Here is a 27,614-nt window from a genome sequence, read left to right on the forward strand (position 1 = left end):
TCCTGACGACCCCCCCCAGCCATTTCACAGTTTAGTTTTAGTCCTGAACTAGCTCACCTGATTCAACAGATAGTTGATTCAGGTGTGCTAGCTCTGGGATACATCAAATAGATGGAATGGCAGGGGGGACCCTAGGAGAGGGTTGAAGACCGATGTATCTAGCAAGTTAAAAGGGAGATTCGTGAACAGAGTCAGGACACCCATTTATTGTCCCCAAAGAAGACCACGTAGAGGGCAATGTTCCCTTCATTACCCTGGAGCAAATGGCATTCAATTTCAAGATTAAAAAAAATAAAATAAAGGAGTGCCCGCTATGGGGCTTCCAACACCTCATCCACCCTAATCAGATGTCGTATCCAGCAGCTGAACAGTATCAACCATGCTTAGCTTACTGGGGACTGGCAGTGGTATTTAAGGTGGTAGAATAGACTACCACCAATACATTTGGGGAACTATACAGTGAGGGACAAAAGTATTTAATCCCCTGCTGATTTTTTAAGTTTTCCCACTGACAAAAATGATCAGTCTATAATTTTAATGGTAGGTTTATTTGAACAGTGAGGCAGAATAACAATGCATGTAAAAAAAAAAATATAAATTGATTTGCATTTAATGAGTGTAATAAGTATTTGATCCCCTCTCAATCTCAAGATTTCTGGCTCCCAGGTGTCTTTTATATAGCTGAGATTAGGAAGACACTCTCAAAGGGAGTGCTCCTAATCTCAGCTTGTTACCTGTATAAAAGACACCTGTCGACAGAAGCAATCAATCAGATTCCAAACTCTCCACCATGGCCAAGACCAAAGAGCTGTCCAAGGATGTCCGGGATTAGATTGTAGACCTACACAAGGCTGGAATGGGCTACAAGACCATCACCAAGCAGCTTGGTGAGAAGGTGACAACAGTTGGGGCAATTATTCACAAATGGAAGAAACACAAAAAATAACTGTCCATCTCCCTCGGTCTGGGGCTCCATGCAAGATCTCAATTTGTGGAGTTGCAATGATCATGAGAACGGTGAGGAATCAGCCCAGAACTACACTGGAGGATCTTGTCAATGATCTCAAGGCAGCCGGGACCATAGTCACCAAGAAAACAATTGGTAACATACTACGCCATGAAGGACTGAAATCCTGCAGCACCCGCAAGGTCCCCCTGCTCAAGAAAGCACATGTACAGGCCCATTTGAAGTTTGCCAATGAACATCTGAATGATTCAGAGGAGAACTGGGTGAAAGTGTTGTGGTCAGATGAGACCAAAATCGAGCTATTTGGCATCAACTCAACTTGCCATGTTTGGAGGAGGAGGAATGCCGCCAACGACCCCAAGAACACCATCCCTACCATCAAACATGGAGGTGGAAACATTATGCTTTGGGGGTGCTTTTCTGCTAAGGGGATGGTACCATGTACCATCAGATCTTGGGTGAGAACCTCCTTCCCTCAGCCAGGGCATTGAAAATGGGTTGTGGATGGGTATTCCATTATGACAATGACCCAAAACACACGGCCAAGACAAAACAGGAGTGGCTCAAGAAGAAGCATATTGAGGTCCTGGAGTGGCCTAGCCAGTCTCCAGACCTTAATCCAACAGAAAATCTGTGGAGGGAGCTGAAGGTTCGAATTGCCAAACATCAGCGTCAAAACCTAAATGACTTGGAGAAGATCTGAAAAGAGGAGTAGGACAAAATCCCCCCCGAGATGTGTGCTTACCTGGTGGCCATCTACAAGAAACAGCTGACCTCATGATTGCCAATAAGGGTTTTGCCACCAAGTACTAAGTCATGTTTTGCAGAGGGGTCGAATACTTATTTCACTCATTAAAATGCAAACGCGTTTTTCTGGATTTTTTTGTTGTTATTCTGTCTCACACTGTCCAAATAAACCTACCATTAAAATTATAGACTGATCATTTCTTTCTCAGTGGGCAAATGTACAAAATCAGCAGGGGATCAAATATTTTTTTCCCCTCACTGTACATATAATACTAAAACATGATTACTATAATGGACTATAAAAGATGCACCGACATGGGAAAAAGAAGCACGGACACAAGACACATCCTGCCATACTACTGTATTCCATCTTTCAAAAAAGAAAGACAAGATTTTAATATTACTTAACAATATGTTAAAAAGTAGCCAGTTTGGCTTCAGTGTTAATACAATATACACTCTATAACAGATTGATAGTGTGAGTATTGTTCATTTTTTCCAATTTCATTCTGAAAGTATTCGGATACAAGCTGGCTACAGGTCAAAAAAAAATATGAAAAACTGTAACTGGTACGCTTTTACTTAACAGGATTGTTAAATGGAACTGAAAACCCCCCAAAAAGAACATTGTCAAGTATTAAGCCAAGTTCCTCTCAGTTAAGTGAGAGTTGTTGGAGCACGGGAGGGTGCTACGGACCATGCCCATTTCTTTGTCAGTCATCTGAATGAGATGCCGTGCTAGGAATTGTGGGATAACAGGGGGATAATAAGCCACAGAAACTGAATTAAAGGCTTTTAATTCATTGTATAGCTCATTTTCTCTCGGATTTTTTTTCCCCATGTATGCATTTTTGGAAGTGTTTCTTCCAAACAAAGTGAGCATCTTTTGACTAAGGAAGCCAAAAAAAAAAAAAAAAAAAGTCAGAACATGGCTTTTCAAGTGAAGAGAAATGCCCCACTCACAGACTAAAAGCACACAAGCACGCAAGAAAATAACAAAATTGAGTAGAAAGTAGCATTTTGTGAATTTTCTTTTGTGTCATTTCATTTTTTTTTTCTCTCTCAGTTCTGCTTGAGGATCAGCCCAATGGGTTCATGGTGGGATCGCACAGCAACACGGAACAAGGCGAAGCAGCATGGGTGGGCGTGATTTGGGCACAGCAGGGATGCGGGTGATGGGGGCCGTAGTAGCAGTTTGCGTGGTGGATGTGGGGGTGGTTGCCGATTGCTTTCTGCCACAGTCAGTACTTTTTTAACCCGTCAGTGGGCGGCAAATGTGGCTTTCTTCAAGCTAAAGTTGGACCAGTTGATTGAGAGCCGTTGTCGGGTCTGCCTGGCGGAATCTAAGCAGAACCTGAGGAGGCAGTTAAAAATGACTATAAAACATTTGCGACATTCTTGAGCAGGTAAGTATGCTCAAGCTACATATCAATTATCGTTTCTTCCACTTAAAGTGTGCATATTTCTTTAACTGATTAGAAAATAATTACTCAACAAATCCAATGGTTTTAGATATGGTAAGTAATAATCACAATATAATAGGCGGGTCCAGTAAATATAAATCATACCCATGTGTTTTTATTCTGGGTCATATATTGGGAATCAACCATTATTAACAGTAACCCTGGAGTAATTAGGGTTAAAAAATAAAATACAAAAAAATACAAAACGCTAGCAGTTACTGGCCCAACCTTCTAACCCCCTAGGCTGCATGCCACCTACTGAAAAACTGTACGTAGCTCAAGTCAAAATAAGTGTAAGAAATAAGACTATACCTTTTGAAATACTCCACCTCCCTCTCAGTCTCATCCATTTCAGTACTGTCCAAATCAATGTCTTTGGGCAGAAAAACATCATCTGCAAGAAGAGAACAGGGTCACAAAAAGCTAACTAAACAGATGGCAAAACCCAAAATGTTAAGGTACTACCTGTGTTTCTGTTGAGTCAAATATCGTATGCATCGTAAATCTAAATTTTGTATGGTTCCAGTTAAAATGTCTGGATGTCGTAAGTGCCGAAGAACATCTGCAGCCCTAATGCTTATGGTCCTACAGGGATAAAGGTAGCCTAAGATAGCATAGTGTAGTGTAGCATAGCATATTATACAGTAAGTGAGCATAGCCTAGCCTAGCATGCTGACCTATTGAGTTGTTTGTCTTGTCAGCCTTCTTCTTCTTGTTTTTTTTGGCCTTTCCCTTGGGCTGGGGGGACTCAGCGGTGGGGGGCTTGCCGTTTTGCAGCGGCAGCTCCGTCTGTGAGGTAGGAGGTGGCGAGGGCTCTGACAATGGCTGGCTCCTCTCTTCTTTTGCCTGGCTTGCCAACTGCTGATGGTGCTGCCTCTTCCCATTGCTCCTCTCCTCCCTCCTTTGTTCGGGTGCCGGAGGGGAGGGTAGATCTTCGGCGGGTCTGGGGCGAGCTACTTTGGCGTCTTGAGGGAGTGGATGCGTACCGTTGGTGGTTGCCATCTTAGAAGCTGTTTCCCAGCTCTTGGAAGCCTCCGGGGCTTTCTTGACCACAACAGCCTCGCTGGGAGCTTGCCTGATTGCTGGCTGTGGCGGCTGCTGTTTGGGCTTTGCTTTGCCATTGATCTCAGTTGGTTGGGGTGCTGTGGAGGTCCCGTTGTGAAGGAAGGAGTCCGGGGGGTTGGAGTTGGTGGTTTCTGGGACAAAAGGGGTTGGAGTGGGGGCTTTCTCCCTGTTAGTCTTTGGGCTGTGCTGTGAGAAGGGAGGCTGGGGCCGGGGTTGTGGCTGGGGTCGCGGATGGTGCTCCGGTCGGGGCTCCTTGTGGCCAGGGAGGCGCATGAGGCTTTGCAGGAGCTGGCTCTTGCCGTTGTGGAGGTTCTCTAAGACGTTCTGAGCTGTCTGTTTGAGGGGCTGGGGGTTGTTCTGAGGTACGGGGGTGGGCTCCTTGGCTTTCTCCTTCTTTTTCTTTTTGGCAGCACGGAGGTGCTGCAGCTCCTGCAGTCGGAGGAGTTCCCGTTGGAGGGCCTCCTCCTCCCGCCGCCGCCGCTCCTCCAGAAGCTGCTGCTCCTCTCGTTGCCGAGCCTCCGCCTCAAGACGCGCTTTTTCCTCCATCTGAGGGATGTGAAAGGTTTTGATTACATTCGTCCTCTGCCTCATTTTGTAACATAAAACTCTTGTTTAAACAAACTTAAAATTTTTACTAACATTGGACATGGCTCGCTTAGAAAACCACTTACAATCTCACATAAGGGACTGTTCAACCCAAAATCAAGTCTGAATTTTAACACTTCACAGTTAGAACAAAGCACAACTTTAAAGGAAAAAGTCACAAAACAAATGTTTAAAAAGCTTTAAACTCTTTTACCTTTTTCTGTTTATGGCGGGCTCGTTTGGCAGCCTTGGAACTAGAGGCAGGCTTGTTGTCGCTGGCGCTGTTGATGAACTGCAGCAGGTCCTCCACCCGCCGGTGGTCTTCCACGCTGCCAGCACCACTGTCTTGCTCCACCGCGGGCGGCTGCTCCTCCCTCTTGGGCTGCTCCTCCTTCCGCTTGGTCAGACGCAGACGGAGCTTCTCGCGCATCTCCGCATAGTTGCGGCTGGTGGGCGCTGCTGGGGGCTTAAGGAAGGGATAGGGGGTTTTCAATTCTAGGAGTTTTCAAAGCAAATTGTGTGTTTACTGTGTTCCATATTCCCTAGAGCACAATAATTTTATCTAAAGAATATACTTTCTAATCATTATATGCTCAGTTGTGGAGTAAAAGTGGGAAGCATTTACTCTGAAATAGATGAGGGCTGGAATGGAATGCATTCTGCAGTGTAAAGTATGTGAAGCATTGGTGTCATCAAGGTCTACTGGATCACCCTAGGGTTCAATACTAGATAAGTAGGAGTAGGCCCATAATGCCAAATGCAATTTACAAAGTGTCAACTCACTAGAACAGGACAGTTTATATACTGTCTAGTTGTTAATACCCCATGTCATTCCAGTGAAGATTTGTATACTTCAGTATTTAGCAGATTCCAAAGTGGTTAGTTTTGGGCCAGATATCCTCAATCCGACAAAATGGAAGTATGTTTATCCTAATTGCTACGGTATGTTTCTTGGGACAACAGCTTTTTTGAAATTAGAAAGAGAAACATAGAAAAAAAATTGGCTTTTGTTGCTAATTTCTGGATTTTCCTGCTTGTTGGTCTATACACTAAAATGGCGTTAACGTGTGTCTCACCCCGCCGTGGCCGAAGAACTCGCAGTAGCAGCAGTCACAATATTTCCCTTCTTTCTGGTTGGTGGAGGTGGAAGTGGAGGAGCTGTGCTCCGAGCAGCTGTCCTCATCCGGGCTCTCCTCCCCGTCAAAGCCCTGGTGGTCGTAAGCCCCGTTGGCCTCACAGCGGTGGCCCTCACATTCAGGGTCACTAAAATGTCAAAAAAAAAAACAGTGTCAACATGACACTAACCATAAAAAAATTAAAATGTCAAAAAAACACCGTAAAGTGTCAACATGACACTAACCATAAAAAAAAATGTATGTCAAAAAAAGTAAATGTCTGGATCTCTCTCTACTGTCAAATAAAATTATTTTTGTTACACATAAAACCTAGTTGGCTAGAAGCCAGCTAAAATACCTTTTGTGATTCAGTGGTTTCCAAAAGGCATGGATAAAGGAGGGACCAAGTTGTGCCAACCAAGACAATATCAAATATGAATTCATACATCTCATTGGGTAATATTTGCATTAGAAGCCAGACAAAGCAAAAAAGCACTCACCTGCACACACTGGGCGGGGCACTGATAGGCCCATCAGCTGGGGCGGAGGAGGGCGGCTCGGCGGGAGACAGACACATTCCCTGGTGGTGGGCCTCCATGAAACCTGGGGCCGGAGTGGCCATCTTTGAGAAGGGCTGTGAACCCATGCTGGGGAGGTGGTGCTGGGAGTGGCCTGCAGATCCAGGTGGGAGGGCCGAGCCAGATGAGAGCGGAGGGAGCGAAGGAGGGCCTGTGGGGCTATTCCTAGGGGCGACGGGGGCGGGTTGTTGTCTATGGTCCTCTTTACCTATAGTGTGAAATACATCACCTGGCAGAGACCAAAAAGACTATATTTAAGAAATGGATTAGAAATTTGCACATTCAGCAGCCGGTAAGTGAAAGAAGTAATCTTGAATAGCGCAACAACGGAGAAAATATGCAATGATCAGCACCATTCAGAATTCTGTTAAGCGAGTCATTGGTGGATCATTATGAAATTATTATCTTTTCGTATCTGTATTTGGAACATTCTAAATTCAGTTCAATGCATGAAACAATTTAGACAAATTCCCATTCTCAAACACCCTCTCCTCCATGCCAAAAGACCTGTGAAACACGTCGGCCACACTTCATGTCTAAAATTGCCTTTTATTCTTATATGAATGTTCATTGTTCACTCACAGCAGAATCCCAGAAACAGCCTCTCCGAGACTTAATTTCACTAATTAAACATGCACTTGGGTTAAATGCTCAGTCCATTTAAAATCCTATGGTTTTTCAAAAACACACTGTTCCTGAAAAGTGATCTCACCCTGTCTCAGAAACATCCCTACCAATTCAAATCTAAGTATGATTGAGGTGTGAAGCAGGTTGTTTGAAGAGGGAGGGAAGGATGCAGACCCTATTATAAACAAATTGTTTTGCATGGTGAGACTTTTCAGATGCATAGAATTCAGGAAGGATGATTTAATTAATGATATATGACTGGAGTGGCTCTTTAATGTCAAGGAGAGGAATTCATTTCAGAAAATTAAACCATACCCCTCTTTCTAGTTAACGGTAGCCATGTTAACTCCACCCAAATGACCACTGATTCCCAGGTCTTTCACATCGGAACATTCTAGGAGACGTCCAGGTGACAAGTGCAGGTAGACCCTTCAAGGTTCTGCTCCAAACCCCATACTAGCTCTGCTCCAAACCCCATACTAGCTCTGCTCCAAACCCCATACTAGCTCTGCTCCAAAACCCATACTAGCTCTGCTCCAAAACCCATACTAGCTCTGCTCCAAAACCCATACTAGCTCTGCTCCAAACCCCATACTAGCTCTGCTCCAAACCCCATACTAGCTCTGCTCCAAACCCCATACTAGCTCTGCTCCAAACCCCATACTAGCTCTGCTCCAAACCCCATACTAGCTCTGCTCCAAACCCCATACTAGCTCTGCTCCAAACCCCATACTAGCTCTGCTCCAAACCCCATACTAGCTCTGCTCCAAACCCCATACTAGCTCTGCTCCAAACCCCATTTTAGCACAGAAAATAGTAAGAAACATTTATATCTGTAGTGTTGAAAAATTACTTCTAAGTGAGCATTTCACTGTACACATTTTTAATAAATACAATACTTTGCATCATGGGGTTAGCCCTAAGCTGCGCTACTCCGTCCTCAGTTTTACCTAAGGAGTTGGGTCTTTTAGATGAAACTTGGATGTGATTATTACTTGACTGGACAGTGGTGGCTGTGCACGAGACCGAAGCGCTGGAGGCCGAGGTGGCCATCGCCACTTTGTTGGCCTCCAGGAAGGCATCTTGGAAATTGTAGAGACACTTCTTCTTGGCGCCATTCTTCCTCTCCCGGGGTGGGGCCTGCTGCTGTTCCGATGGCGAGGGAGGGAGGAGGTGGAGTGGGGCGGGCTCTGATGTGACGCCGTGGGCGTGGTCCCCGTGGCAGTGGCCAGAGGAGGGGGGGGTGAGAGGCATGTCTGGGTGGAGGGGTGGACCCAACATGTCCCCTGGAAATGGAAACAAAAACAAACATTGTTTGTAAAACGTACTTTAATTCAGCCACAAATGTCTTCAGAACACTTTCACATTCAAATTGTCTTGCTCAAAGACAGAAGAAGGCTAGGCGTTTAAATTCAGCAAAATTTGGCTTACAGATGGTTTCAACTATTGATTATTTAAGCTCTCTGGGCTATCTGACGCCCATTAATTACTGTACAGCTTTGTGTCAGCATTTTTTCTTTATCATGCTTTGTGTTGTAAATGCACATCCAGGAAGAGGATCTCTAACAAATTTGAGAGTCATTAATAGATCGTGTATAGCCACAAAGTCCAAATTGTACTTTTTTGGTCTTTATGTAAGATTAGTTTTAAACATGAGGCTAACAGTGTGGTGGAATTCAGAGTAAAGGTTATTATTTACAGTAGAAGTTATTATTAATGGCTGGAGAAATTAGTTGCAAAACAGGAAGACAAGCTGGGAGCTGGCTGTAAAGTACAGTATAATATCCTGGTCAAGTCCAAAGATTCAGATGCGTGAGAAAATCCACTAGAAACAAACAATAAGAACGTCTGTCAATTTATACACAGTGTATAGTCTATAGGTACTAGAACTCCTGTGGGTACATGGCCAATCCACAGGGGCATTTGAGAAGACTAATTAAAGTACAAGCCTACTGGCAAAATGAACACAAGCAGGTCGGGAGTCAGTGGTCTATGGAGTGGATGAATTGTACTTTCACCTCCAATTGCTTCTGAGAAGTTGAGTAAGAGAATCGGCAATTGAGAAAAACCCCACCCCCTTTGACTGAAAGAGTTCAAATAAAACGGGTCCCTCCATTAGTCTACATTGGGGATAACTTATCGTCCTGTAGTGGGGTAGCTAGCTCGTCCGTGTTGGGTAGAAGTTTCTCTTTAGCACAGATTTAGGATCATTTTAATAATCTCCCATTCAAACCTGACCCATTAATGTCGAAAATGTTAAACTGACCCAAGATCAGAATTAGCAAGTTCGCCCTAAACCAGCTCTCTTGAGGGGGCTTGGGCTGTGTGACAAGGTATTTTCCCACCTGGCAGGGGCTCCTGCAGCAGCACAGACGGATTCCAGTTCTTCATCATGGCGGCGTCACAGATGTTCTCAAACTTGAGGGACAGGCATTGCAGGGAGCTATTCCAGTCACCGGCGCCACCACCAAAGCAGTTCTGGTAGACGTGGTCGGGAAGGGAGGAACTGAAGGCCTGCTGCTTGGGCCCTGTGTGGCTCGACGTGGGGGCTGGGGGAAGAGGCTGGCAACAAGACGGAAGGATTGTTTTACTAGTGACTGATTCCAATGACACAAATGACAAAAGACCAAACATACATGGGGGGGCCCAGTTTCCAAGACAGACGGAGTCATTGACCTAAACAAAAAAAACATTTCCAATCAAGATTCTCAATTTTAGTCCTTGCTTTTTAGTGCAGGGGTAGGTTTTATCTGGTTCAAATCTGGATTATGTATTTTTTGGGGGGGGGGGGGGGGGGGGGGGGCTCCAGTCTCAGGTTATTTTCTAACAGTGAATGTGCTTTTCATAAAACTTCCCAATAATTTGCTCTGAGGTTGAGTTTCATTCGCTATGAACTCCAGTTAGGAAAAGATAACCTAATGATTCTGTTATATCCTTACCCGTGTGTGTATACACATCATTCAAATTGTCTCTAAGCATAAAAAAAATTAACAAAGAATCTAAGTTATCAAGGACAAGGTTTAATGTGTTATGGAAGACCAGCTAAAGTACTAAGATGTCCCAGCTACAATTGAATACGCTTGGACCCCTGGTTTCTCCACATATTACACATTCTTTCTTCATAGTTAAGGCTTTTTACAGATACTTTGGATACCCGAGAGACAAACCTTCCTAGAGAATTTCAACGAATTAGATAAAGCACGACCCCTTCTGGCAAAGTCATGCAACTACAGTGGGACATCAATCTGAAGGTGTAATAAGCTGAATCACTTCCTTGTGATGTCTGTAAATCCCCTGAAGAAGGGAATGTATCAATGAAAAGTTCCCACGGTAAAAACACCCAGAAATACCAGTTGAGGGACATGAGAGATATTACCACTCAAAACATAACAATGTTAATCCCCCTCAGTTTTCTAGACAGTGTCTGTATTTGACTGGCTCCATCCCAAAATACTCTAAATGACTACTATTCATTGTCTTCTCTCCCACAAGGCAATTGGCATGGCTCTCAACTCTTAAAACCCATAAAGATCAGTGGTAAATTAGGAAGCAAAGATGATTTTCTGTCAATTGTTGAGTAGTAAATACATGGTTTGTACAGACATTGGCAAGTCAAATTCAAAGACTTTTCCTAGGACCTAACTGTAATATGGAAGGAGATAATTTGACCTAAATGAATGTTGTTTCATCAACAAATGGGGAAAATAAATAGTAAAAAAAATGTCAATGCGTTTTGGGGAAAATTTGGATGGTCTAAATTGCACTGTGCTGCATTGAGACTGTTGTGTCAAGTCTCCATCAAATGTTTTTTTTTTTTTTTTAATGGGAGACAAATTATAATGTTAGTAACAGCAATTGAGGGCTGTTAATTTTAACCTATAATGATCAAATTACCAGTTTCAGTTGTTTAAATGGGTGGTTTAAAGGAATCCTGCGTATTATTTCTTCTATAATTTAGTTGAGCTGGCTTACTGGCAAAGAATTGTGACACTATCAGGATAATGATGAAGCCTGTGTATGTAAGCTAGCAGTGGTATTCCTCTCACCCTAGCCATATAAGATATCGAAGAGTATTGGATGCCATTTTCAAACAAAAAAGGCTGCAATGGAACGCTTCATGAAAAGCAGAGTCTAATTCCATGATTCTGCGGTTGTCCTCATAATAATGTGCAGCTTTCCAGGTACAAATGAAACACACCCACAAGTATTACAGGTACAAATGAAACATAAGCACAACAGCCGAAAAGCTGATTAATAAATCAAGTAAATGTCTGCTATTCAAGCTATTGAAATACTTGAGCGCCGAATACAACTCAGGGTTCTTAGCCCTGCATCTCAATTTTGGATTTTGGATTCTATCAGAAGAAATCCAAAAAAACAATGAATAGAACAAGAGTAGCCAATAATTAATTCAATCTAAGCATTGTTCGTCTTTGTATTTAGTGTAATTCTACAGAGATATCCAGACATTAAAAAAATATTTAAAAAACAAGAAACCAGTCAAGGGTAGTTCAGTCGGCCCGCAATTAGAAGGAATGAATGTTGTTGCCCTGGCTGGATTCGATCCGCGGTCTCCAATGTGAAAGACTGTGTCTTTAACCACCACGCTATTTGTAGCTAAGGGCAACAGGTACTTAAAGCTACCAACATTTGCGTTTACACTAATCTAAAGACACTTGAAAAAACACTCCTCATTGACAAGTGGTAACCCAATTTCTCAAAGTGGCAGCGGCGCGAGTCTGTTCACTCACCTTGCTGTGCGAGAGAGGGGGGCTGGGGTAGAGCGTGGGGTGCAAAAGGGGCCTGGGCAGGTGCGAGAGGTTGTGCAGGGGCAGGTGGCCATGGATGTGGGGGTACAGGTGGAGGGCTGGGTGGCTGGGAGACTTGTCCCCACCCCCGGTGAAGAACTGGTGGTGGTGGCCAGATGAGGGCGTGTGGAACCGGTTGGGGGGGAGCGAGGCAGCGGGGCCCAGGGGGGCGGGGGAGGAGGAGAGGTCCTGGTTGCACACGTGGCACTCGCATGCATGCTGGACCTGTTCCGCCTGGGACGAGAAACCAAATTGCTGCTGTGAGATTTCCTTTCAAGTGTCCCAGCGCTGCTCATCTTTTCCTCCCCTCCTTTAAGAAATAATTAAGCTACATTGGGACACAAATGGTATTTCAAGTGTATTTTACGGGTAGGGGGAGTTTCATCTGGACACCTATTTGCAAATGCCAAAAGCATCAGACACTCTGACCCCTACTACGGCCAAAAGCATCTTACTCTTTCTGGGGTCCATACAAAAGCAAAGAATCACATGATACATGAAGTATATAAAAAGGAATGCTGCAAAAGCATAAATTGCATTTCAAATGAGAGTAAAACAAAAGACACATAATCAGTCATTTGCTTTAGTTTAATGCCTGCCTCTATAAGCATACAGGAAGTCGGTTCATAGGTTTGTGGAAAAATAACATTGCATCATGGCATACAAATAAAAATTCCAACAGCTTGCTAAGAGCCAGCAGTAGGCTGTCTTGTTGGCTGTTACAAACAGTAAGGGCTGCTTTCTCATTCTTTGGCAGCGGAAAGACCTTTAATTTTACTCATCAAGATAATCCATGATGCCCTAGTTGCCAGTTGCGGTTGTACCTGTTGGTGGGGGTAGTAGGGTGGAGGGCTGTTGCTCTTCCCAGAGGAGCGCTCCCCCTGCTGCCTTGGAGGCTCCCCGCTGCTCTCCCCATCCGCCTCCTCTTCGTCTCCCTCCGATGAACTGCTGCTGCTGCTGCTCCCTCCAGGCGACTGGACAGAGAGAAAAAAGAGAGAGTGAGAAGAAAAGTGAATGAAAATCAGAGAAAAGAAAAAAAGATAGAAAAAGGGTGAGGTGAAGACACAGTAGTGAAGGATGGAGATGGACATTGAAACATGGATTCCTGCAGCGAGCCATTACACAAGACCTACTTTGCCCCCTACTGACTGACTTTGGGCCTGGCAATTCCCCTAGTAAATGGTTAAAGTCAGGAATGGGGGAGAGGAAGCTGACCCTAGATCTGTGTTGTTGACCATGCACACACCTCATCTTTGAGTGCCATGTTCTCCGCGCCCCCATTGAGCTCATTATGAATGCCGTTCATGCTCGTCACCACCCCTGGGTCCTCATAGCTGGCCATGGGGTAGATGTTGGAAAACTTGCCCGACAGTGGAGGCACTTCATCATCATCGCTGCCACTGCAAGAGAAAAAGTGAAAGCGAAAGAATGACAGGTAATTCTGAAAACAGGAATGGCTCTGTTTTCATTATCAATGTATAAGAAGTTCCCTTTACTTTTTTATGGTAAATCCCTACCTATTTAAGGTTATTTAAGCAATAAGGCATGAGGGAGTGTGGCATATGGCCAATATACAGTTCCTATGCACAATGTTCTGCTCACATGCACCACTGAATACAGAGACGCATTAATGCCAATCTAAACTGGCTACCAATGCAAAAACAACACTATAACCTTTTGTTGTTGTTGTCATTACCGTTGTATATGATCTTATATAGAACAGCATTCCACCATTCAGGGTTTAAAAAATCTGACAGTTTATAATTAGGCGTAAACATATTTGGCAAACATACCAGTGATTAGGGCAGTTCTTAGGTCCAAGACACATACCACAGCCACGTAATTTGGGCCATATGTTACAATCAATTACAAATGTGTGTTTCTACAGTTAATTGCTGATAGCATGAACTAACTGTTTAACATATGAAGCATGAAAAGCAGAAGAAATCGCATGTTGTCAAAATGTTTATATGCAAAATACATTACTTTTGTACTGAGTATCCCTACCGCATGGTGGTGCCTGTCATGTTATGGGTATGCTTGTCAAGGGCAAGGACACAGTAATTTAAAAACATGTTTTTAAATCAAAACTGAATAGAGCCAGGCACATACAAAAACCTGCTTCCCAAAATACACTGAAAAATGTATTCCCCTTTACGCGAAACAATAACCAAACAAAGACAAATCTTATTGTTACTGACCAAGATGCCAATGTATTTTTCCTAAGTGGACTAGAACCATTTTTGACTCAAATTTACTTTACACACTATAACAAGACTTTAAAAAAAAAAAAAACATCTGGCTATCAATAATAAATAGCCAAAAATATATATAAACTGCAATAAAAATATGCTATAATTGTTGCCAAGGGTGTTACTAACATGCATTGGCTCAGGAGGTTGAGTAAAAATGTGATTAACTTGGTTTAGGCCTTTATTTTCTGTAACTTTGTTACTGTAAAGTTACAAAATGCCAAAAATTCAAGGGGATTAAAGGAACCGTAAATAATAAGCAGTGCCTGGGGGACTTACAAGGTGGTTGCGCCCCCCTCTGGGAGGATGAGGCGCGAGTGCTGCTGTATGGTAATGGGGGAGCTGGAAGCCGAGGCGGAGGCCGAGCTGCCCCCGGAGGGGATGCTTGGGGGGTGCACTTCGGCCAGGTAGTCCCGGTGCTGTATGGGATCCGTGGTCTGCAAGGGCAGTTTGATATGGAGGTCCTCAGCGATAGGAGAGTCCATGATGCCGCATGTCAGGATGTGAGAGAGGCTGCAGTCGTCGCAAGTGCATCTGGGGGGTTGGGGAGGGGACGGTTAGAGGTGGTTTCAGAAAGGCTAAGTTAAAGGCAGCCAGTGGTTTGCATTCTGTAGCAGTTTGTAAAGGCTGATAAACTATATCATAATCATACACACCGATCAGCCAGAACATTATGACCACCTGCCCAGTATTGTGTAGGTCCCCCTTTTGCTGCAAAAACAGCCCTACCCGTTGAGGCATGGACTGCACTAGACCTCTAAAGGTGTGCTGTGGTATCTGGCACCAAGACGTTAGCAGCACATCCTTTAAGTTCTGTAAGTTGTGAGAGGGGTCCTCCTTGGATCGGACTGATTTGTCCAACACATCCCACAGATGCTCGATTGGATTGAGATCTAAGGAATTTGGAGGCCAAGTCAACACCTTGAACTCGTTGTTGTATTCCTAGGTAGGTGGTACGTGTCAAAGAAAGATCCACATGAATGGCAGGACCCAAGGTTTCCCAGCAGAACATTACACAACATTACATTACACTGCCTCTGCCGGCTTGCCTCCTTCCCATAGTGCATCCTGGTGCCATGTGTTCTCCAGGTAAACGACGCACACGCACCCGGCCATCCACGTGATGTAAAAGGAAACGTGATTTATCAGACCAGGCCACCTTCTTCCATGGCACTGTGGTCCTGTTCTGATGCTCACATTGTAGGTGCTTTCAGGAGTGGACATGGGTCAGCATTGGCACCCTGACTGGTGTGCAGATACGCAGCCCCATACGCAACAAACTACAATGCACTGTGTGTTCTGACACCTTTCTCTCAGCACCAGTATTCACTTTTTCAGCAATATTTCAGCAAAACATAGCTACAATAGCAAGTCTGTTGAATCGGACCACAAGGCTCCCCACGTGCATCAATGAGCAGACCAGGAACACCTCACAAGGGCTGCAGTTTTGGAGATGCTCTGACCCAGTCTTCTAGCCATCATAATTTGGCCCTTGTCAAAGTCATTCAGATCCCTAAGCTTGCCCATTTTTCCTGCTTCTAACACATCAACTTAGAGGACAGAATATTCACTTGCTGCCTAATATATCCCACCCACTGTCAGGTGCCATGATAAGATTATCAGTGTTATTCACTTCACCTGTCAGTGGTCATAATGGTATGGCTGATCGGTGTATTGATGTAGTTACTCAGATGTCATAATTTTTTGTCACAGAACAAAACAGGTTACAGGCTAAAAACATTCATGTTAGATGGTTAATAAAAGATGCATAAAAAAATATCAGCAACAGAAGATAAAAAAATATTTACGAATCTTTGAACGTACCGTCTTCGGTAATTGCAATTTGGACAGTCTGGAATGCTGAGCCGGGTAGAAAGCATTCTCATGGTGTCTGTAAAGTTACTATCGCCAGCTAAGGATTTCTTACTGTTGGTTAACTGTAAAGTGAAAAACACTAAAATTAACATTCATTTATATTTTTATGTGACTGTGATTTGTTCTGTCCTCTTGCAATTAAATGCCTTTAGCCATGTTGCCATTTAAAATAAGAATCTCAAATTACTTAACCGGTAAAATAAGTGTTACCATAATAAACAGAGCAGTCACAAGATCTGGCACGGCAAGTTTAACAAATAACCAATTTTATAGATGATATATCCATTAACCTGTTCTTCTATAAACCTCCTTTGCTTAAAGAATTCCCAGTCTTCCTTCAGCATCCGTTGTTTTGTTTTCAAAGTCTGCAAATAAGAGAAAAACATAAGTAAATAAAATAAAACTTGATAGGAAAGACAGAGGTCAGCTTTTGAAGCTCTGTTGAACTAAAGGGATGTATTATATAAAATAGATATGGGGTTAGGGCAGCATTTCCCAAGGGTAGCCTGATTTGAAAGAGACTGTGAAAGACACTGGAATAACACTTTTGATATATAACTACCTTTGGTAGCTGCTGTTGAATTAATGAGCAGTTTGTTTTTTCCTACTAATGTAACTACCTTCTAAATCAACAAAACGAGGACCTCAATATAGACTTTCCTTCAGAACCTCTTAAAACAGAGTGTACAGGACATGCCAATAATCATGAACTATAATTTCTGTAAATACAGAAGATCCTACACATAAGTGACCTCACCATGTCTTACAAATACACACCAATTATTTGTTTGCAAAGAAATTCCATACGGATCAAGTATTTTTAACTCAAATTACTGTGAATTTCAATGTTATTACTAACTACTAACAGTCTACAACATATCTTGACCAACTGTCACAGCTCCAATTAGGCAAGTGAAAAAAAAAAATTCAAGGTCGACAAATGCTTGGTAATCCCAGGGTTGGGGAATGAAAAGAGAGAATGTTGATATCTTCAGGAATATTTCAAATATGTAATGAAATAATCTTGTGATAACAGACTTACATTTTTGCTAATTAAAGACTTATGTGGTTCTGTCCGTTGATTTGTAAGATTCTGGCCCTCAACCTTAAAAAGCAGCTGACAAAGAGAGAGTAAAGGGGAAAAAAACAGATGGTTAATATTTATCAATATGCACCTATAAGGAAATTATTGTCCAATACCAATAGCCGATATTGTTTTAACATTATCGGCCAATGTCGATTACGATGTTGTGTCAATTTTGCTACTTTGTGCCCTGGCATGAAGTTAAATAAATGTAGCTTCTGATTGATGCTTCAAATTTCAACAAATGCAAATTCAATCAGATAAAAAAAAATTATCTTTCTGTATGTTTTCTAATAACAAACATAAGCACAACGAGTAGAAACAGAAGTAATTCCAGGACAATAAAATCTATACATTCTCTATCTGTAACTGCACATTACACATTGCTTGGATTGACATTTAGCAAATAAAACAGTTAGCAAATCAGACTTCAACAAAACTGCAATAGCAATCGAATAATAACAACAAAAGAGGATAAGGGAATCAAGCAAAAAAGAGAAGACAAAACCTCAGTCAGTCAAAAACATCAGCAATTTCAAAGCAATTGCATGATACAGATATTTTGTGCTAATAATCGGTCAATACTGAATGCTGGCCGATATATCAGTGAGTCCCTAATAATTACTGGTCATTATGTTTAAACTTTACATTTCATTGCAGGTCTGGTAAAAACTAATGAAAAGAGGGTGGGTGCCTCTGTTGGTGTGGTTGAGTGTGAGTGTACCTGTTCATCGACGTAGTCGTCGATCCGCTTCTCACACTCCTGCCACTCTGCCGCAACGGAGGCCATCTCCTGCTCAAGCTGTTGGTAGCTCTCGAGCAGGGTCCTGTACATGTCCTCACTGTACCAGTCATGGGAGGCCTTCCCATGCCTGATCAGAAATTGTATAAGGATTTTTACAAATACATTGGAAGCCAAAGCCTAGAGAGGCCCAGCGGTCTAAGCTGCTGTCTCCAGGGCATATGTATTGCCACGGCATGGGATCAAATCTGCTGCTATTTGGGCAAACAATTGTGTTTTTAACCACTTCCCGAAAACACATAAAAATGCTTGAATATATGTAAAATAAAAAAATAAAAAGAGAGCTAAGCTAGTTCATGATAACAATCACATATTTGTGATTAATGATGTGGCAATACTATAAAATACAAGAAACCAGGTAAGCCTAGTTCAGCCATCCCGCAATAGAAAGTGATGACCTCTCAGGATTTGAACTGGGGTCGCACACATGAACGGCTGTGTCATTAACCACTACACCACAGAGCTGTACATTTGCTGGGTGTCAGTATAGCCTCTTCTCTCTATCATGAAAAAATCCTCAATAGCCATTGGCTGTTTTAATAGTTAATTGGCCATTTGTGAATGACACTGATACAGTTAAACTGACTAACGTTTCTTACTAAGTTTACCTCCACCACAAATACCGTCTATGTATTGCTTTTGCCACTGGCCATTTTAACAGCGTATTAGCCAGTAATAAGCTTTACCGGTATCTAAAAACTTACTGGAATAGCCATAAGAATTGAACAATTGCTAGCGAGTCTGCCAAAGCTATTTAGTTTCATGGCAGAAGAACATATTTTTTCTTTCATGGCAAAACAACATAACATTTTTTCTTTCATTCGTGAATGACATATATACAATAACTATAAAGGCGACGATAAGTGAAAAGACAAGAGAATCGTGGAATCGACCAGAAATAATCCACTTAGGCGGTCCGGCAAAAACAAGCTGTACATAAAGCACGTAGACCCAACTAATGCAAACAGGGGTATGTAGAAATCCTCTTTCCAGTAACTGTTCTGTCCATAGACTCAGACTCATAGACTTACCTCAGCTGTGCAACCAGTGCGGGTAAACTGCTATGCAGGATGGGCTCAGAGAACACCAGGTTCTCAAAAAGGTGCTTGTTGTGCAGCTCCCACGTCACCTGAAACTTCTGCAGGTGTTCATTCTCCTGTGGAACCCACAGAAGTAAATTTTTAGAAACAGGAGTTTATGGCCTTTTTTGATTAACAATAATTTAGTCCATCATGTTATGGTATGTTCAAATCTACTGTCCTCCCTCTAACTTTCCCTCCAACAATCCTCTCACTCTAAATTAAAGGGAAACCACCAGCTACAAGTTTAAACCCCATTTTAACAAATACAATATTTATTTGGCTATTGTAAATGCTATTGCTAATTGTCGTGAGTGGGTGACTCACCAGCGTGAGCAAAAAGCTGCTGATGGTGCGTGCCGCCTGGCAGAGGGTGTTGTACTCCTCCAGGAGCAGTGAGATGAACTGGTGGGCCTGTGGGGGACCCTGGGCAGCCGCTGCCGCAGCTTTGGAGCTAGCTGACAGGTGCTTTAGCAGACGCACCTTCATCTCCAGAACGTATTCACGGGCCTGTTGCTCTAGCCGCTGGTAGAGCTGGTATGGGTCCTTCTCACACAGCCTGAAGGCAAATTTAAGATAATAAAAACCAATACAATAGGCCAACATTTGTAGTGACGGGCTATGGGGATCAAATTGTCAGACCAATGGCAAAGTTAGTGTCTTGCAAAAACTATTTGCCTAAGGTTATACTGCAAACTCAAATGCTGCACGCACATAAATACTAGAAAGCAAGAGTCTTGATCCAGGAAGGGATGCTCTGCTGTAACTGAGAGAAGCATAATTCAGGAAGTTCATTACTTCATAAAACACTAAATCTACGAAATCTTATTTTCTACATGCCGTTGGCAGGTATTGTTTCAAAAAGGAGCAAATAACATTCATATGCATTTAAAACGTCTAAATAAATGAAAATTATACTGATGCTCTTTAAAAACAAGAAACAAGGGAAGGGACCTATAGTTCACAAGTTCGCTTCTCTAACCACTACGCTATTTAACAAGGGTTAGTCACTCACTCATTAAGAGACATTTGCCCTTCTTGGCGGTCCGGCAAAAAAACTATGGTATATCACCCAAGCCTATATCAAACTTGAAAAAGTGCAAACTACAATAAACCCCAAAAAATGCTAGTGTTGGTCCTACATTTCATGTGCTGAAATAAAAGTTCCCTGAAATATTTATATATACACAAGAAGCTTATTTCTCATGTGAAATACAGAAATAGAAGAGCAATTATCAATTGACTTATGACCTTATATACATACTTTTGTTCAATGTACAAGATAAATCAAGCACACCTCTTAATTACTCAAAAGCACTTGACCAAGATCTCTGGTAATCCTACAGAGAATCAGATAACAGAAAGTAAAGATAATGAGGTAAGATGGTAGAACAGGTTTGCTACAATGTAAAGTAGTGAGCGTACAGCTTGTATAAGTGAAAATTTGCTGTCCCCTCAAAATAACACAACACACAGCCATTAATGTCTAAACTGCTGGCAACAAAAGTGAGTACACCCCTAAGTGAAAACATCCAGTGTCAATATTGTGCCAGCATTATTTTCCAGCACTGCCTTAACCCTCTTGGGCATGGAGATCACCAAACTCTCACAGGTTGCCACTGGAGTCCTCTTCCACTCCTCCATGACGACATCACAGAGCTGGTGGATGTTCGTGAAAGTGCGCTCCTCCACCTTCCGTTTGGGGATGCCCCACAGATGCTCAATAGGGTTTAGGTCTGGAGACATGCATGGCCAGTCCATCACCATTACCCTCAGATTCTTTAGCAAGGCAATGGTCGTCTTAGAGGTGTGTTTGGGGTCATTATCATGTTGGAATAATGCCCTGTGGCCCAGTCTCCGAAGGGAGGGGATCATACTCCACTTCAGTTATCACAGTACATGTTGGCATTCATGGTTCCCTCAATGAACTGTAGCTCGCCAGTGCCGGCAGCACTCATGCAGCCCCAGACCATGACACTCCCACCACCATGCTTGACTGTAGGCAAGACACACTTGTCTTTGTATTCCTCACCTGGTTGCCGCCACACACGCTTGACACCCTCTGAACCAAATAAGTTTATATTGGTCTCATCAGACCACAGGACATGGTTTCAGTAATCCATTTCCTCAGTCAGCTTGTCTTCATCAAACTGTTTGCGGGCTTTCTTGTGCATCATTTTTAAAAGAGGCTTCTTTCTGGGACGACAGCCATGCAGGCCAATTTGATGCAGTGTACGGCATGTAGCCTGAGCACTGACAGGCTGACCCCCCCACCCCCTCAACCTCTTCAGGAATGCTGGCAGCACTCACGCGTCTATTTCCAAAAGACAACGTCTGGATATGACTGGTCTGGTTTCAGGGTCTTGGCAATCTTCTTATAGTCTAGGCCATCTTTATGTAGAGCAACAAATCATTGCTCAGTTCTTTGTCATGAGGTGCCATGTTGAATTTCCAGTGACCAGTATGAGGGAGTGTGAAAGCGATAACACCAAACTGAACACACCTTAGACCCAGTCACATGACACCAGGGAGGGAAAATGGCTAATTGGGCCCAATTTGGACATTTTCACTTAGGGGTGTACTCACTTTTGTTGCCAGTGGTTTAGACATTAATGGCTGTGTGTTGTGTTATTTTGAGGGGACAGCAAATTTACACTGTTATACAAGCTGTACACTCACTACTTTACATTGAAGCAAAGTGTCATTTCTTCAGTGTTGTCACATGAAAAGATATACTCCAATATTTACAAAAATGTTTTAGGAAGAGAAATACTAATGTACCAGAAATCAATAATACTTTCATGCGTCTTGGCACGCTCTCCACCAGTCATATTGATGTTGGGTGACTTTATGCCACTCCTGGCGCAAAAATTCAAGTAGCTCTGCTTTGTTTGATGGCTTGTGACCATCCATCTTCCTCTTGATCAAATACCAGAGGTTTTCAACATGGTTCAGGTCTGGAGATTGGGCTGGCCATGACAGGGTCTTGATCTGGTGGTCCGCCATCCAGACCTTGATTGACCTGGCTGTGGCATGGAGCATTGTCCTGCTGGAAAAAACAATTCTCAGAGTTGGGGAACATCGTCAGTGCAGAAGAAAGCAGGTGTTTCTTCCAGGATAACTTAGTACATGGCTTGATTCCTTCACAAAGACAAATCTGCCTGATTCCAGCCTTGCTGAAGCATCCCCAGATCATCACCGATCCTCAACCAAATTTCACAGTGGGTGCAAGACAATGTGGCATGTAGGCCTCTTCGGGTCTTTGTCTATCCATTAGATGACCAGGTGTTGGGCAAAGCTGAAAATTTGACTCGTCAGAGAAGATGACCTTATTCCATTCCTCTATGGTCCAATCCTTATGGTCTTTTGCCAACTTCAGCCTGGCTCTTCTTTGCTTCTCACTGTTGAAGGGCTTTATTCTAGCTTTGCACGACTTCAGCCCTGCCCCTAGAAGCCTGTTTCGAACTGTCCTCGCCGTGCACTTCACCCCAGCTGCTTTTTGACACTCTTTTTTAGGTCACTTGATGTCATCCTAAGTTTAATGAGTGACATTTGAATGAGTTGACGGTCATCCCGATCAGTGGACAGTCGTTTTCGCCCTCTGCCGGTCTGTATATATGTTGTCTCCTATGTCTGTTGCTTGACCTTGTTCTTATGAACCGCTGTCTTTGAAATTTTCAGGATGAAAGCAACCTGACGCTCACTGTATCCCTCTGCCAGTAAAGCCAGAATTGAACCCTTCTTTTCCTCACTCAAATATTTTCTTTTCAACTCTTTAGTCATGCTGAATATTTTTTTTATTCAAATTACCTTGGAGGTACTACTTGCACTTTTTTTTGCCATCCAGCTTGTCCTTTAGCAAGAGGATAGTGATGACCACAGAAGTGGTTTTTATACTTTTCCTCGTTAAATTAGATTTGGTTCAGGTAATCACCTAAACAGTACCTAAGTAAAATGAGTTGTGTGTGTTGGAATTTAACAGACAAGGGAATGGAATGGATGCCATACATGTAGAGATGGTCTCTTAATTATTTCCAGAGCTCTGTGTGTGTGTGTGTGTGTGTGTGTGTGTGTGTGTGTGTGTGTGTGTGAGAGAGACACATACAGCTCTGGAAATAATTTTACATATTGATTCTGCCATTGTAGTTGCTATTGTATTTCTATCTATAATCTATTCAGAAATATTTTGAAATCAACTATATATACACATAGCAGTATCAATATGTAAAATTATAAATATGTATACGGTACCTCCACATATTTAACAGTAGGACATTATGGGTGGTTTTCCAGACAGGTATAAAGCATAGTTCGAGAGTAAAAATAACGGTCAATGAAAAATCTGCATTGAAATGGTTTTCATTTGTTTATATTTATTTTGTATAAAATTGCAGCACTAACAGGCCAGAACAAATTCCTTGTTGTGAAACTTACTTTGCAATAAAACTCTGATTCTGATTTTAGTCTAACAATAAGCTTAACCCCTGTCTGGGAAACCGCCCCAAAATGTACATAACAGGTATTAATATGCATGTGATGGGGTGATGGTCGCCTCAGCTGCCACACGACTGATGTGTTCTTTTCCCCTCTCATATGGCTTAATAATGCAGCCTCACCCATATTTGAAACATCAAACTAACACATATCTAGCATTTTCCCGGCATTGCTTCTTAGCAAGTTGTAGCTAGCATGCTAGCTATGTTCTGTTAGTTGGCTACAATCAGAGAGCACAGCATTACAACGTAAGTGTAAGGTAAAAGATATGACAAGCTTGAGAGGTGAAAGGTGGCAAGCAGTTGATATGACAAGCTTGAGCAGTCAAAGTTAGCAAGCAGTCGATATGACAAGCTTAAGAGTTGATCATCTGAGACAAACTGGGGTTCAGCAAGTACACAAACGTTAGTTATTCACTCCAGCAGATATCAGAGGCAAGGTACACTAGGGATTCATAACGAAACATAAGCTCAAGCACAAGCAGTGACACATTCAGGTCTTGGTAGTGTGGAATTGAGCATTAACAATTACAATATGTATGTACATTTCATTGGAAGGGAATGTGTCTAGATAATGAGAACAACAGAAACATCTCTGTTTAGTTTCTCTCTCTGTAGGCTGCACTATGATAACCACAGGAATGTTTACATTGACCATTTGGCATGGGGGTTACTGTCTTGGAAACCTGATCTTTGCTAGGTAGACACACCCTTCAATGTATATATCAGCTTGTAACCAACATTACAGTGAGATGAGATTGACGCTGTATAAGGAAGACCAGGTCCGTAACCTCATGAACAAGACTATCTAATGCTGCAATAAATAATTTAATTACTCTCTCTCTTGACAAACGGGTATGCGATAATTATTACAAACACTATACGAAAAGGCTGATTTCTAACAGTAGATAAGTAAATCATTTTTATGAGATACAAAATTAAAGATTTAATTAATGAACTACATGAAAATAAGCAATTTCCCTGACTTTTCCATTGCTTGAATGTTAAAGTTCTTTTCAAAAATTTTCCAGGATTTCAATTATGTACGAACCCTGACGGAATCATTTCAAACTATTGCTGGATACATTTTGCACCAGATTTCAGTATGTTCTACCAAACTTGTTCTCAATCTATTTTAATTAGGGATCTTGTTTTCAGCACTTATTTCCACAACTTCAAAATTGTTGCAGTTTATCCCTCTGCAGAAACAGTACTGTAATATAACATGTTGAGATTTGTTCGGAACATCCAATCACAACACACAAAGAAGAGTGAAAATCCGAATACATATTGTTTCAGCACCATTGTGCCATGATATCTTACTGCAACGTTCCTGCCTAAACCGGCTTACCTGTCCACCAGCTCTTTCATGCCTTCCTTGTTGCGGTCCATCGGCTGGTCGTGATCGTCAGCCAGCGTAGTGCCTGTCTGGCGATAGATGCACCGCACTAGGTAGCGCACTTCCGACCAGTGGTTCTGCAGCTGCTGAGACTCCCGCTCCGACTCGGCAGAGATCTCCCTGGAAGGGACGAAAGTCTAATTAATATGGCTATATAATTCATACATTGGGAACGCGGACGGAATTGCGGAATCCAGATATAAACACGAACTTCAGACAAACACGGAATTGAAATAATTTTTGTTGTTTTATTTTCTTTAAAAAAAATATATATATATAATAATGCCTACTCTGAAAGTGCAATGGATCTGAAAGAACATCCGGCTCTGACAGCTGTGGATGCAACGTGTGTGCGTGTTCCATGGTGTGTCTCGTGGAACTCTATCGCAGTTTGTGCCACTGTTTCCCTCTTATTGTAATGAGAGCGGTGATCCACCGCTGCTAAATAGTGATGCAACAGCACAACAAACTGAATATTTGTATGAAATTACATTTATTTTACCAAGTTCGCTAATCATCCTTTTTTGTTGTTAACAACTCATTTGTTTTTGGATTTTTACATGTTTGTGAAAGTATATACGTACATTTCTTTACAGTGATTTCTATTTGACAGTGGCATTATGAATTTTGTCATTCACTGTATATATTTGTAACTTGCTATTTACAAGTTAACATGTTGATAGAAATCTATTTCCATATGTATATGGGACTAATAATGATCAGATAATGCAAAAAAGGATAGTAACACATGGCGTAATTATACACATTCCAGAACACACAAAGCTGAAGCACAAGGATAGCTCAACACGTTAAATGACAGACACTTTAGTTGCTTCGAGGTTGGCCATCAAGCGACCACCACAACAGCACCCATCCGGCATACCGTCTCTCATTGCAGGCCTCACAGCTGCACATGGTGTCAGCGGTCAGGGGGGTGGTGAGGTCCTGGGCAGGGAGCACGGGGAGGGATGGAGGCATGCCACCACTCGTCAGTCTGCCCCCAGTGGCGGGCAGCTCCTGGCCCAAGCTTCCATTACCGACGGGCATGTGCAATAGGAAGTCTTGGCTCTGGAGAAAGGATTAAATTATACACACACATACACACAAAGGATAAGTATGATAAGGATAGATGCCAGCTCTCTTGGCGCCACTATTCAATGACAGACCAGGGTTCTAATTCATTTCCGCTAACTAGGAAATGAAAACATAACTGTGTCATTAAATTTATTTAAGCAAGCAAATGTACAGAATAATCCAAAACCAGTTTGAAACTTTACTGCCATGAAGTGTGGTTCGTGTTCAATGCTAAAGATGTCGAATACAGCAACATGCAAGTCCCATTAATTAGTTTATATATGAACACTTCTGTGTAGGGCTGCAAGATTTGGATAAAAAAAAAAATATGTTTATCCCCTGCGGATTTTGTACATTTGCCCACTGACAAAGAAATTATCAGTCTATAGGTTTATTTGAACAGTGAGAGACAGAACAACAACAAAAAAATCCAGAAAAACGCATGTCAAAAATGTTATGAATTTATTTGCTTTTTAAATGAGTGAATTAAGTATTCGACCCCTCTGAAAAACACTACTTAGTACTTGGCGGCAAAACCCTTGTTGGCAATCACAGAGGTCAGATATTTCTTGTAGTTGGCCACCAGGTTTGCACACATCTCAGGAAGGATTTTGTCCCATTTAGCCCATTCCAGCCTTATGTAGGTCTACAATGTTGTCCCTGACATCCTTGGACAGCTCTTTGGTCTTGGTCATGGTGGAGAATCTGATTGACTGCTTCTGGTTCCCAGGTGTCTTTTATACAGGTAACAAGCAGAGATTAGGAGCACTGCCTTTGAGAGTGTCTTCTTAATCTCAGCTCGTTACCTATATAAAAGAGACAGAAACCTTGAGATTGAGAGGGATCAAATACGTACTCATTAAAATGCAAATCAATTTCTAACATTTTTGACATGGGTTTTTCTCGATTTTTTGGTTTGTTATTCAGTCTCTTACTGTTCAAATAAACCTACCATTAAAATAGACTGATAATTTATTATCAGTGGGAAAACATACAAAATCAGCAGGGGATAGAAAAAGTATTCCTCACTGCAACATTAAAAACAGTCTCTGGCAGTGTCAGGACTGACACTATCCAGACTGCCATGGTTGCAAGCAAAACATAGAAGGCCAGGAAATTTGTAGGCGTGTACTTCCTTGAAGTACGTGAGGTGAAGGCCTATGACAAGCTTTGTTTGGGTTCATGTAGCCAACACTGAACACTCAAAAAAAAAGATACGGAAGCAATGCCAGCATAAGACAAAGCACAGAGTAAAATGAGGGTCAATTTTGTATTTGATGGCGAGAGCTGACATTTGTGTGAAACGAGATAGAGTTGCCTACCTTTCTACTCACCTACCCAGCATGCTTATTGTAATCCCGTTGTAATAGCCTACATTTACATTCTGCAATGTGAATTATTCACACGCAAATTGTGATATTCCAAACGATGAGTTATTGGGGTGAAATATAGCCATGCATAATGTCAGCACCTATTAGCCCCTCCATTTAGCTAACTATCACTGTATCTATAAGTTTAAATTTTAAATTTAAAAAGTCCAATATTGCATTACATCAATACAAATGTACTGTTACATTATGTTAAATAGTTGAAGTTTTATT

At 42.2% G+C, this 27,614-nt stretch overlaps 1 protein-coding gene across 2 annotated transcripts in view; it reads right to left on the bottom strand.

Annotated features, from left to right (window-relative positions):
* Positions 1-2,063: 2,063 nt before the first annotated feature.
* fam193a (family with sequence similarity 193 member A) overlaps positions 2,064-27,614 on the bottom strand; it is a 39,585-nt gene continuing 14,034 nt past the window's right edge. Inside the window, exons 4-23 of one of the 2 annotated variants that reach the window (XM_010899191.4) lie at positions 25,823-26,007; positions 24,892-25,059; positions 19,375-19,606; positions 19,000-19,124; positions 17,891-18,038; positions 17,125-17,199; positions 16,373-16,447; positions 16,032-16,144; positions 14,487-14,741; positions 13,202-13,355; positions 12,780-12,929; positions 11,899-12,189; positions 9,493-9,709; positions 8,143-8,433; positions 6,443-6,749; positions 5,904-6,090; positions 5,042-5,293; positions 3,855-4,788; positions 3,490-3,571; positions 2,064-3,068 (exon numbers count right to left, since the gene is read on the bottom strand). In XM_010899191.4, coding sequence (XP_010897493.1) covers positions 2,975-3,068; positions 3,490-3,571; positions 3,855-4,788; positions 5,042-5,293; positions 5,904-6,090; positions 6,443-6,749; positions 8,143-8,433; positions 9,493-9,709; positions 11,899-12,189; positions 12,780-12,929; positions 13,202-13,355; positions 14,487-14,741; positions 16,032-16,144; positions 16,373-16,447; positions 17,125-17,199; positions 17,891-18,038; positions 19,000-19,124; positions 19,375-19,606; positions 24,892-25,059; positions 25,823-26,007 — 4,335 coding nt within the window. In that variant the 3' untranslated portion in view covers positions 2,064-2,974. Of the gene's footprint in view, positions 3,069-3,489; positions 3,572-3,854; positions 4,789-5,041; positions 5,294-5,903; positions 6,091-6,442; positions 6,750-8,097; positions 8,434-9,492; positions 9,710-11,898; positions 12,190-12,779; positions 12,930-13,201; positions 13,356-14,486; positions 14,742-16,031; positions 16,145-16,372; positions 16,448-17,124; positions 17,200-17,890; positions 18,039-18,999; positions 19,125-19,374; positions 19,607-24,891; positions 25,060-25,822; positions 26,008-27,614 lie in introns of both variants that reach the window. The other variant, XM_010899190.4, reaches the window with a different exon arrangement.

This window comes from Esox lucius, chromosome 25, assembly GCF_011004845.1.
Source record: "Esox lucius isolate fEsoLuc1 chromosome 25, fEsoLuc1.pri, whole genome shotgun sequence".
Lineage (NCBI taxonomy): Eukaryota > Metazoa > Chordata > Actinopteri > Esociformes > Esocidae > Esox > Esox lucius.